Source organism: Bombus fervidus, chromosome 11 (genome assembly GCF_041682495.2).
Source record: "Bombus fervidus isolate BK054 chromosome 11, iyBomFerv1, whole genome shotgun sequence".
Lineage (NCBI taxonomy): Eukaryota > Metazoa > Arthropoda > Insecta > Hymenoptera > Apidae > Bombus > Bombus fervidus.
The window spans coordinates 12664460-12677496 of record NC_091527.1 but is presented as its reverse complement, the minus strand read 5'-3'; the positions used below and the strand labels follow the sequence as shown (position 1 = coordinate 12677496).

Below are 13037 nucleotides of genomic sequence, written 5' to 3'. Positions count from 1 at the left end.
ATAACTCGTTTTCATACTTCGATCTCGAGGAAAACTCTCTGAAATTCCTGCACGCTTAATCACGCTTCGAATAACTCTCGAAACACCTGTCTCAAACTTCGACAAACCGATTGACAAAACGTTCGATAAAAAGCAAATTGTCGATCCGGAAGAAAAATCCGGCGAACAAGCCGCACGAAGCGGATCGAGTGATCTCTGGAAAGAAAAAGAGAAAACCAGCTCGATGGGTTCGCTGGCAAAAATCATAGCGGAAGACTCGCTCGTGGTCGCGGTAATTGCCCGACGAAATTGAATCGTGCCGCGTTGAACGCGAATCTGCGCGATAAACGATCGCACACGCGCAAACAAACGGGATCACGTGAACCGAGCTAATCGCGTTTCAACGAAACCAAGAAACCGACGAGACCGTTTCAAAAGGTAAAATCACGATGATGGTGGTTTGTTGAGAGCTGCAACGGGATGGTTTCAGGGCCCACATGATGTTGCGGGTCGATCAAACGCGGCAACCCGACCGAAATTAACGAAAGGAATTAATCGTTGCGAACGATCGCTCGTTCCCAATATACAGATGTACACTCCTGCTCAAAAGTCCTAGGGCAAGATGTGTCGTACGAAATACGCGATGTTGAAGTTTCCACGAATCTAACGAATACTTTCTCGAAGAACTGGTTTTTCGTTGGACGATATAATCGCAACGATAACCAACATAATCTCGCTTAGTCACTGTAGCGGAAATCGCATTTTTTCGCGCGTGTAACTATCGAACGATTCTTAGGAAACAACGGTCAAATATTATTTTTGTACTTTTCCATTTTTAGTCCCCTGAATCGCCCTTTGCCGGTTTCCATCTTCTTCTGACACAGCAGTGAATTATTTTCTGTTGTGACGATAGTCGGAGGACGTTAAATGGCATTTATCGCTACTTTGCTTTACGTTCCAATCTTTTAAATTTCCGCGCAACTTTCATATTTCTTCTACTCGCGTGTCTAGTCTAGCGTTATCGATTTCTTAAAAGAAACAAAGGGATAAAAACCAGAGCAAAAGAGTCGAAAAGGATAATTCCTTGATCTTTTCCAATTTTGAAGCAAATATAATAATTTATTAATAAATTGTCCCAATACTTTTGAGCGGGGGTGTATAGAGAGAGGAGGGAGGGATGGAGAGAGAGAGAGAGATGACTAAATTTTCCGTTCTGGTCTGTTTGCCGGCTGGCATGTGGGCATTATCTTTACGACCTCCTCGCTGTGGAGTAGACGCGAAAGGACGAACGCATGCGCGATACGCGGCCCGGAACACGGAGAACACCGAAACCGGAGAACCTGTTATCAAAGAAACGGTGGCTACCGTACCGGGCTAATTATCATCCGACTCGAAACGAACCAAGATCCGATGCCAGACGCGAGTTTCATTCGCCCTTAATTTCTCATTGAGGAATCCCTCGCGATAATCGCGGCTTCTTCGTGAACTCGTTGCGAGTCGGTGGATCAACGAGATGGTCGGAGACCGTCGTTTCAAGAGTCTGCAAGCGACTGAAGCGCACGATGACGGATCGGGCACTGTTTAACGGGGTCTTTGAGGAAGTTGGAGGAACCTTGTGGGGGTTATCGAGCGGTTGACGGTGATTGTTCGTATAATCGACGAACGAAGATAATCGATCGTTAGTGGTGATGTAAATGGTCTTTTTTTTTTGAGACGAATATCGGAGAGTGAGTGAGATAGATTTGGTGCGTTAAAGTGCTGGAGAGTCGGTACGGAGGAAAACAGTGATGATCGGGATGGAAGAAATTGTCGTGGTTCGAGGAATCGTTGTTCCGGAGTCGTAGTAAGGTCTTTCGAAGGGAACGATGACATTTTGAATCTTTTTGAATAAAATCCGAGCTGAACGAACGATCAAAACGATTCACGATCGAAAGCTGATAATCGTAAGAAAGCTGAGAATTTTGGAGATCTTGCGAGAAACGACGTTGAAACATTTCTTTACGAATTAGTCATTTTTGTCGGACAATCCGCGATCGAAAGCTGATAAACGCGAGTGAGAAAGTTGAATTTCAGAGACCATCGATCGGTTTTATTTTTAAAACGAGCAGTTTCGTTGTGAAATTTGCTCGAAATAATCTCGACTCGACTGAATAATTCAAACGATCCAGTATTAATGACCGAAGACTGTACGTAATAAGATAAAAGCGTTTTAAAAGCTCTACGGGATTGCAAAGTTCGACTATATCTATGGAAAGAATAACGTTTAAACGTTTCCCTTTCGAGGCAGCGGTTTTTATCAAATTCTCAACACGTATTAAAGCTAAAGGTAATAGCTCGCGCAAATAACAGGAAAATCAAAGTAATTCGCATCGTAAGTAAAACACTGAAATAAACAAAAGTGAATCATACAAATATCGATCTGATTAAGCGAAGCGGCTAAAAAGAGAATCGAGGTATCGTGGAAACAGACGTTGAATGAAAGCAAACCAGTCTGAGATTTAACAACCTATAGGATGCCAGAACGATCGCAGTTAGGTTAAAATCATAATCTACAACGAGTGTAAAAAGCCAATTTCACCAACTATCGTTACACTTTAATACGCAAATCGACAGATTCAACGTCAATCTTTAACAATTTCTCGCGAAAAAGGTGGCGAGATGATGAAGCTATTCCGGGATGAAGTGGTTTGATTCTAGATAATGATATCTCGGCTAAGAGGATGGAAGAGCCAAGTCGTCGTGATGCTTCAATGTCTTAAAGTGTAACGTCTGTTGCCGCTACAGAACGAGACGGCTATTTATTCGTTCCACTCTTAACCCTTGCTTGGAAACAGGGGCAAAAGAGGAGTGCAAGAACTTTGGTAAATTGTAGTAATCGGCCGGCTGTCGGCTTGTAACCACCGGTTACTTGAAAAGTCAGCACGATTTATCTCGTGACTCACGCTTCTAGATCGAACCGAACATTAATTAAACGCGAATACATTCGCTCTTTGGTCTTTAGTGATTTTCGCTTTCGAACGCGAACATCGCGTGTCTGGAGGTTTGTTCTCGCGTTTCGAACGTAATTTCAAACGTGATTGGCTCGAAAAAAAATAAGGAATTTTTTAATAAGCGAGTCGTTTCAGTGTTGATCGTGCTCTTAGCATGGTTGCAGGATGTTTAGTTTTTGAACTTGAACCTGTGGACAGTTCTCGAGGCAAATTGAAATATATTAGAAATTTTTGCTTCGAATTTGGAGTGAAGTTTGCAAGTTAAATGGCGCGACGTCGAACAACGTTCAGAGGTAAGATCTAAGAAAAGGTCGGAATTTGTTCGTAAAAGTTATCTACCTTTGGTCACATTTGGAATTTTAGTGACAACTGGGAAAGGAAAAGAGCGAATTTGCCATTAAGAGGACGTTCGAAAAGATCAGCGTGGATATTGTAAATCGCGACCTAATAGTTTCTGCGACTTCGAAGTCAATCGCTAGTTTCTGCGAAGCGATCCTGAATGCAGTTAAAGCAAAGAGATTCAAACGTCTTTCAAAGTCGATTAGATCGCGCTCGACAACTTCTTCCTCGAAGCGGAGCAATTAAAAGCAAGAAACTCATGTACTTTAATGTTAGATCCCTGAAATGTCTATCGTGCGGTGAACGACTGCCGCGGTACGCTTTTAAGGAGTACGAAAGAAGAAGAGCTTACTTAGATCCCTCGAACATCGATCACGCGCTCGGTAGCTTCTTCGCGCGATTTTAAGAAGAATTCAAAGGGGAGAAACTTTTTAAGGACGAGTTTTAACGATAACTCGTTTGAAAGGCAATCATCGACTTCTTCATAACCATTTCAAGAGAGTGCGGTGCGAGCTTTAATAGCGTATATACTGGTAGAACGATCGCGAGAAGAAAGATATTTGGTAAATATTTTAGAAACATTTTTGGAACGAGAATATATAATAATAATTCCGACGAACTTAAAAAAGGAAAGACTATGCCTAGCGACCGCCTCGATAAAATTTTTAAGACGCCCAGAGTATACGGATATCGATACGAAGACATTTACAGAAACCAAAATTTAAAGCGTTGTCAATTTTTCGATATTTTTCGAAATTTATCAATCGTCGGTAATACAAAATAATAGTTGGTTGGAATTAATATCAAGGACGACGAGAAGAAAAGAACCTTTGACCCATCTCGCGCATCTCGGCATTCTCAAAACTCGATCAAACCGGTCGTCAACGCAAATTTACAGCGAGACACCCGAAGAATCATCGCTCGCGAATAAAACGAAGACCAATTAATCCCAGCATTCTCGAAACTCGATCGGGCGATCGTCGACGCAAATTCGCCAGAAATTCGACTAAAGAGCAAAAACCTGCGTGTTGTTCGCAACGATAAGGCGAATCATTTCTTCCGAACGAAATTCTAAACAATTACACCAAGCGTAAAAAGAGTTGTAAGTTGGAAGAAGAAGGCTCGTCCAAATTCCTTCGCGTGCATACCAAACTCTTCCATCGTTGTTCCAGTTCAAAGAAACAGAAGTTGTCATTATCAAATGCCGATTCCGTCCGCCGTTAAACATCGCTACCGCGTCATTTAAGGATCCAAAGGATCCAGAGCGCGTCGCAAAATCTCGTGGCTCGATCGACGGCATTCTTTCGTCGCGGAGAAAGCGTTGCCGGTTTTATCGGGTTGCGCTCGATGATTTATGAAAACGCGGATCGCGCGTAATTACTCGTTCGTGTGACCGATCGTGGATCTGAAAGAAGGAAGCCAGTGCGCGGGAGATCGAGGGAAAGATCCGCTTTCGCGACCGGTTGCCAGTTTTTCAGACGCAAGATGGGAAACGGCAGTCCTTAGGTAGCTCGATTCAGCGACGATGAAGGGGATCAGCCGCTTGTTACTCGGGTAAGTTCCGTTTCTAATTGCTAATCGATGCTTTCCTGCGAACGCCGCCCGATAATTTAATTACGACCGCGGAGATTCAGTAAAGACGGTTCTTGCGTTCTCCAGCGGAGTTCGATAATTCAGTCGGCGTACAGATTAAACGTAATTGCTAGCTGAACGAGTGGTTTCGCGATTGTTCGACCTCCGGCCGAAGGAATAAGGCCTCTGTACCGTGTTTTGGAGTCGGAGAAATCGTAAATGGGACGAGAGTGCCTGTTAAGAATACCGGGGCAGGCTATGTTTTTCCACTTGTTTGATGCGTTAGGTCCGAGATGTAGATAATATTCACGAGTCATCGAGTACTTGGTTTTTTTATTCTAGCGATGACTTTAGCTTTTACCGTGATTTTGTTCGAATCGTACATCTCGAATTAAACGAAACGTTGATAAAATGTTAAAAATCGTTTGAAAAACGATTACGGTAGCGGAAGAATTGAAAATACGCAACGGTTAAGACGAAGCGAACGCTGATGTAAAATGCGCTGATGTAAAATGCGCTGATGTAAAATGCGCTGATGTAAAATGCGCTGATGTAAAATTCGTAAAAAAGAAACCAAACGTAGGAGGAAATTTTCTCTTAAACGATGGAAAGATCGGAAATCTGTTTGCCTTCGATACTTTGCCTTCCATTATCGAAAAATTACAATCGAGGCGGTCGATTTACGCGTAGCGGCGTTCCCAGTTTCCTGCGGTTCTCACGATCTTTCTTTTACTCGGGACGGCGTGGTATCGCGTGGCGGCCCTTAAAAATCACGTATTTCCGTGGGCAGGGGCGATTTTTTTTCTCGAAGCGGAGGCTCCGCGAACGCATTGACCAAGGAAAAAAGACAGACAGAGAAGGGACGAGAGAAAACGAGTAAGAAAGTAGGAAAGAGCGACGAAAATGAGAAAAAGAGAGAAGCAGCGTGCTCGTTTCGCCGTCTGCGAGGCTGGTCCTCTTCCATCGTCCCCACCCTCTTTTCGTTCCTTTCTCACTTTGGTCGCCAGCACTCCTCGAAGCCGGGTGTAACAATGGCTGCCCTCTAATTATCGAAAGGCCGCGGCACTTTAAAGAGATCCCCGGAGAGCCCATCACCGGGACTCCGTTTCGTTCGCTCCTTAAAATTTCTTCCCTTCTTCTCTCTTCTTGCCCGAGTCATCTTCCATCGTCCAGTGGACCTCGCGTGGATGCTCGTTCTTCGCGTTCCCAAGCGAGAAGAAGAGAGCAAGGTAACGATAAAAACAACGAGCGACGTGATCGCGCCTCGTGGAAAATTGGTTTCGTCTCGCGAGAGGGCACCTACCGCACTGTTCGGCATCTTTCTGCACGAATTATTATACCCCCGCTGTTTCTGCTCGGCGGGAACTAGGAAAACCAACGTACAACGTACTCGCTTGGTGGGAGAGGAGTGAATTTGTGAATGGAAACAGGGAGATCAGATAGACAGATAGATAGAGTTTTCACTTCTTTTAACGTATCGTTGCTAGACTGTACATTTTTATGCAAATTCGCGATATTACCATATATTAAAATAGATAGATGGATACGTTAAATTGAATATTTTTATCTCGTTTGTCTTTAACCGTCTTTGATTCCATTAAAATATCCTAATGCGGTTGGGAATGGGATTGGGATTGGATAGCGTTTATCGGAGAATTATTGCGATCGATGGGAACGTTTCAAGTCCTTGACGGTGGTCAAGTATATTTTCTTAATTCTATTACTAACGAATATTGATATTAACGTGATTTTATATAAACGTGCAAGATTATTTTCTATTTTTGGAGATCTATGATAAAGATAGAACATCTTTAACTTCCGAATGCTTGTCCTCTTTTTTTCATCGAAGAAAACAAATTTGTCGAAACGTTTACGTAACTCTTGCACTATAAATTTTAATAATACGTAGCTATAAATCTAACCTATTAATTTTGACAGCAATTTAATGATAATTCCGCAGTGAAGTTAAATTATCGAAGGCAAATGTAGTTATAATTATAGTACGTACGCAATTAGAAACGAACGCTTGCCGTAGTCTGTAGATCAAAATTTTCGAAAGTTAAAGTAGTTCAGTCTTCGAGCAATTTGGTTAAATACGAAGAAGTCTGACGTGGACAGCCTTTAATTTCGTGGAAGCCCATTTACAACTGCTGACAGATAACAGAATCCTACGACTCCCAGGCCTAGGTTACCCGTGAGCCGAGTGTTTTCCTTAGGAAATAGCACTTAAATAAATTGTAGGGACCGCCGGTCCATTGTCCTGGTTATAAGTGGCATTAATTTTCAATGGCACCTGCGTATCTTGCTTCTGAAGAATAAATAAGATTATAGTATACGATACTGCTAATTATACAAGACTGTTCATGGATATATGATCTGTATTTCTAGCTAATTGTAAGACGGATTATACGTTCGAGAAATGATGGATTCGCTACTTTATTTCATCGTTGTCCTTACGATATTGTGCTTAAAACGTTTAATTTATAACGCATTATATAACGTATTGCAACAAATCGCGTTTGTATCACATTTTTTCATATAAATTTTTATATACTCGCGGAATATATTCACACCATTCGATATATAATATTTCGTATAATGTATCGCGTATAGTATCTGCAAGCGAAACGAACGCGATAGAATACACCTAAATTATCGGGTAACTAAGAAAGTCTTTTCTTCTTTTATGACAAAAATGAAATACAGCAGAAAAGTAGACGTAGAACAAATCGCTTTATTCGTTGAAGTGGTTGATGAAATTCCTATGTACGCAAATACGAATTCGTACGCGTAATCTTTTGGAATCTACGTAGATTTTATCGTCAGCAGAATCAACAAGTTAGAAACAGACAGACTATAGAGGCGACATTACAGACGTTTCTCCTTTTACGAGATCGATATTCTTTAAAGAAGCGTCTTAGTTGCTCGACGATACAAGTCGATAAACCTCTTGTGCCAATTTCTGACGGCAAATCGAAACGTTGGCTTCCGTCTAGTCGCTGGTCTGCTCGTAGAAGGGAGAAAAGCCACGCCGATAAAGAGAAAATAGCGGTTCCAAGACTGAGAACGCGTTCGAATGGGCGTAACCCAAGCGACTCTCGGTTGGACCTGTTGCTCGTTGCTTCCTATTAAATACTCGTACGACCCACGCTGGAAAGGAGTTGGTTTTGCCGTGTTAGCAGCCAATGACTAACGGTGCGGTCAAACTCTCTTTCACCCTTCGTTTCTTCTTCCTATCTTTCTCTTTTTCTCCGCGTTTGTTTCGCATCTGCGCCGCCACATCGCTGCAAGTTACAGTCGCACGATCGCGACCGGATATGCGCCGATACCATCGGCGACGATCATATTTCCGGGTGGGTTGCTCGCGAATTCTCTCGGCCTCCGATGCTGTCGCCGATTCGCAACGGTTTTTACGCGATGGGATGTTCCTTGAGATAATTTATTGGGCGAAAAAGCAAGAAGGAGTGTATTAAGTTTCTCGATAAAATTAAACACAATGATTATTACTACTTTGTTTCGATATCATTGCATCGTATTAGAAGCTTTCGAAGATTTTTGGTGAGTTAGATTATTATATTAATTTGTTAAACGCGTAACGTTTCGCACTCTGAAATAAAAAAAATGGAAAATAATTTTACGAGAACCGTACAAATTTCCAAAAGTTACTGTACATTTTCTATGAATAATTAAAAAATATTCTATCGCGAATTGGCCGTTTTAACAATTCCAACAATCTTATTCTTAAAGCAAACACACTGCCGTACAAATTCGCGAAAAACAACGCACATTTTCTCTAAATTTTCGCGTTAGTATTTCAACGAGTACGATCGAATGGAACAACAAAGCCATCCAGCTTCGTCCATTCTCTGCCAATTAAACATTCGGAAATCAGCTCCGATTACCCGGTCGGATTAAGCTCTCTGTTCGAGGTCCTTTCACCTCCAACGGGGATCGATTCGGTGTGCCGCAGGTGATTCGTTCGTAACACCGTGTATAAACACGTTTTCTTCGGGGTGTCGAGAAGGCTGGAGGGTCGTGGACCCGATCTTTTATATCACGACGCAACAATGCCGTTACGAGGCTGAAACTGGCTAACCCGTGTAGCGGCCATTGTGTCGGCGAAACATCTGCTCGAAATACAAACCGCTAATAGAAACGCGGAGAAAGGAATCGCCGGTGGAATGTTAGCCGCTGGGAGAAATGCGGTAGCGTGCGGGAAAGAGGAACGGGTCAAGGGGGCGGGGAGTAACATCGAAATTGTGTGAAAAGACGGACATAATAGAGAAACAAGGGTAGGGTTCGTGTGATACGCGATACTCCAACAGCTACACACAGGCTGGATACTTCTTTTTTTTCTTCTTTTTTCTCCGCTTTCTACGGGAGCAGCTTTTTAGGTTCGAATCCTGAGCGTCTTTTGTAAACGATAATGCGGGATGTGTATGTGTGTGGGGGGAGGGGAAGAGCGTGAACGCTGTACAGTTTCAAAGTTCTGTAAGTTTAATGGCTGAGATTGCTTCTCTTTTCTTTTTGTTAAAAAATGGTTTATATAGGATGATAGAATGGCGTAAACTTCTTCGAACAAGTTTTCGTTTTATTGCCAAATTTTACGTATATCGTTAATTAATCGTTGACTTTAAGTTTAGAAAGATCAAGTTCGTACGTAGTAATTTACCTGTTATAGTTTGGTTTTATTAGAATTATTCTTAAGTTATTTACTTATCTTTAAAATTGTTTCAAGTTAATTTTATGATCCATTCTTTCTTTTCCTTTCTTAAAAGCATCTTTTAGTAGCCAATACGAATCTTTCTAAACGTTATCGATCGATCAATCGTTTCAATGGTAGACATTGTAACGAAAGAAAGAAAATTGAAGTTGTATTTATCAAATTTAAGAACGTAGTTTTAAATCTCTAACAAAGCTAGACGCGATCCCAAACGTCAAAACACTGTTCGAAAAAGGACGTGGTTCACACCTGGAAGCCTCCAGCGGTGTTAACTACGAGCTTATAGAATTTGCATTAGAATAGCGCCGTATAATCTGTATTCTCGCTGAATATCTTTGTCGCATGCGAGATAGATCCTTTTCAACTAGAAAACATAATCATGGTCGAACTACAAACGTTAGTTCTTTCGCTGTAATATATCTATTGAATTCGAAAAAGGTACCCTAACTGGTAACAAAGCTTTTTTACAACGAGCTTCGCGTTGTACGTTCCAATAACGTACAGCGTATTAAAATACTTTATCGGGATAATAAATATACGTTATCAACTTACTGGCGACATATTGCGATCGTCGAACGACGAAAATGCACCATGGAAACGACAAAGTTCCGTCACTTTTGTTTCGCCGATTAAATCATCGCTCTGCTCGGTTTACCTCACACGTGCCTGAATAAAGGCGCTGTCATATCCGCCTGTCGCGTCAACTGACAACGCGTTCCGACTTAATTTCGTGATGGAACAATGATCAGCATCGTCGTAAAGCTCCTATCTCTCGAATCATCGGCTCGTAACGGCTCGCGTTCGCTGTATACAACGATTCCTTTAATACAGTGGAACCTGGATCAACCGGCTTCACCGAGATCGAAACGGCCCAAACAAATTGGGATCTAAAATGAATCACGCGTAAAAACGTCGATCGAAGCTTATAATTTGTCTTCTTTTTCTCTTTCGTGCTTATTCTGCGTCTTTCGGTCTCGTCGTAGAAATAAAGCAAATAACGGCGATGACTCGTATATAACAACGATCGCTGTTTAAATATATTACAGGCCCGTACATAAGAAAAATAAAGGAGGCCGAGGTCTCGTAACGCGTTCGATCTATGCCAAAGACGAAGAACTCTGCTGACTCAGTGTCAGGAAAACGAAAGAGTATTTCACTACCTTTGGTGGTGGACCTTTTCAGAGAATTTTAACGATTCGTCCGTTAAAATCATGTCGTAATCGTAAAATGCGTAGAATGGACTGAAGGATCTAAAGGCATCATAGGAGCCGAATTAGAGAAGGTGAAATAAGTTATTTAAGGGAGTGCCTGAACCCAACCTCGTAAACGCGTTCTTCTTCACACTTTATACCTGAACTGTTTTACCTCGTTCCTCTGTAAGCGTGTATAAGAACGATATAGATTATGTGGAATGAAAGTGGAATATGTGAAGCATAGGAGGAAAGAGCGAGAGTGATTTTGATAGCAGATATCGTTGCTTGAAAAAAAAATCCTCTTATTGGGAAAATAATAACAGTTTGACACGATCTCGTTGTACAATTATTTAATAATAATTTGTAAAAATTTTAATCGGAATACTTTCTTCGTGATATTAGTGGTTTTAGCACTATCGATTCAATAGCGTCGATTTCTTATTTATAATATCAATATCTGGCATTTTCTAATAACGTTTAGCTAATAAGATTGATACCGTAGCTGTTAAGCGCATGTGTTTGCTAAACTTCATTGAAAACTCGAAGCACTATGATCAAGTGCCGATGACTAGATAATCATAGTGTAGAGTACATTCATTAAGTCCTCGTATAACTGGTCTCGTAAAATACAACGCGTCTAATTGAGATTTAATCTCGATGCAAACCTATTTTCTCTTATGAATTTTTAGTCAATTCGCATCCGTATCTAAACTATATATTGTCTGCGGAATTGTGCAATTCCATAAAAGTCGCAAGTAACGCGGTTTTAGATAGATCAGATCGCGAAGCATAAATAACGATTTATAATCCGTGTACATATAACGATTATGAAAAGGTTAACGCGTCTTCTTGTAACGCTTTGAATTGCTGAGTAGCTGGGAACGAAAAGAATTTCAACCGTTTTAATCGTCTTTGACGTGGAATCGATCGAATGGATCCTGAATAATAGCATCGACTAGTAGTTATCGTCCGTTATATATGTATTCGATCGCTATGTTATCGACACTCGTTAGATTTAGTTCTGTTCCATGTGTTATCGTAGTTCTATTGTTCGTACGTCAAATGCATAGTCGTATACTACAATAGCTATTCGTCAAAGTTGCCGTTGCGAAAGGGTTAACTAATAACACAGTCCTACTCTGTAATATCGCAGTCTTATTACGATAATGCTCTATAATATTCCGGTAAACGTCAATATCAAATGGCGATAGGTATTACTGTAACGTCGCAACAGCGTATGTTGCTCTTCTCACGTTATGTAAAAACTTTCGGCATTTACGTACAATTATATCGTACTTAACGATAAGATAATTTCCTTTTCCTTATCGTTTCTACTCCTTAAATAGGATTCGATGAATTCTATTCTCCGCGCAATAACATCCACAGTACCGATCCAAATACAAGCTTCATCTTCCTCTAATACTCTCGACAAACTATACCGGAAAGAACGACGCGAGTTACTACAATAGCAACGAATTAGCACCGTAAAGTGTTACTGAACAGTCACGGTCAGCCATCGATGGTCGATTTACAACCACCTAAACCACATCGACGAATAAAACAAATTTTCGGACGGCCTTATACATCCGTGCACGAATTTCAGGCGACAGCATTATTACGCTTGGTTCTCCATAAAATCGCGACCGCTGGCTCGCGATATAAATAACGCGATATCATAAAGCTAATGACGTCCCATTAAGGCGTCGCCACGTGAAATCCGCGCTGCCAAAAATTCACGGCGGGCAGTAAACGCTTTTACGATGGTCGCGAGGAAAAGGGGAACCGCAGAGAGAATCGAGAAGAATCGTCGCGCGCGCGCACGCGCGAATATAAAACGGGAAATCTACAATGTGTTCGCGTTGCACGCGAGATCTTCTCCTCCGGTCCTGTGCAAACAGAGCCAGAGAATTGCGTAACGCGCGACTTCCGGTCCCGAGAGCTCGGATGGACCGAGGCCTCTTATCGCGTGGAACGATAACACTCGCGTTGGATGCGTTGCAGTATGTTCCGATGATTCTTGCGATAGAGAAGCATCCGTGAATCATTTCCTACGTGTTGATTTTAGCACTTTTTTCTTTTTTTACCGTTGGTGTTGCTGATCGAGAAAGTAGCGATGGTTCCACCTTTGCGAACCATTGTTCACGCGAACATGGTAGAGATTCTTTGAAATTCTGGTTCTAATATTCGTGTGATTTATGTTCCGATATATTTTGTGTATCAGGATATGGTATATCGTATTGG

General features: G+C 41.7%; 1 protein-coding gene across 5 annotated transcripts in view; it reads left to right on the top strand.

The window, feature by feature from the left end:
- The window catches only part of LOC139992592 (protein Wnt-7b), a 120396-nt gene that overhangs the window by 9891 nt on the left and 97468 nt on the right, over positions 1-13037 (top strand). The window contains exon 1 of one of the 5 annotated variants that reach the window (XM_072013548.1): positions 4144-4862. The exons of the other annotated variants lie outside the window; for them this stretch is intronic. Within the exon in view, the coding sequence (XP_071869649.1) occupies positions 4834-4862 (29 nt within the window). The 5' untranslated portion in view covers positions 4144-4833. Of the gene's footprint in view, positions 1-4143; positions 4863-13037 lie in introns of those variants that run through there. 5 annotated transcript variants of the gene reach the window in all.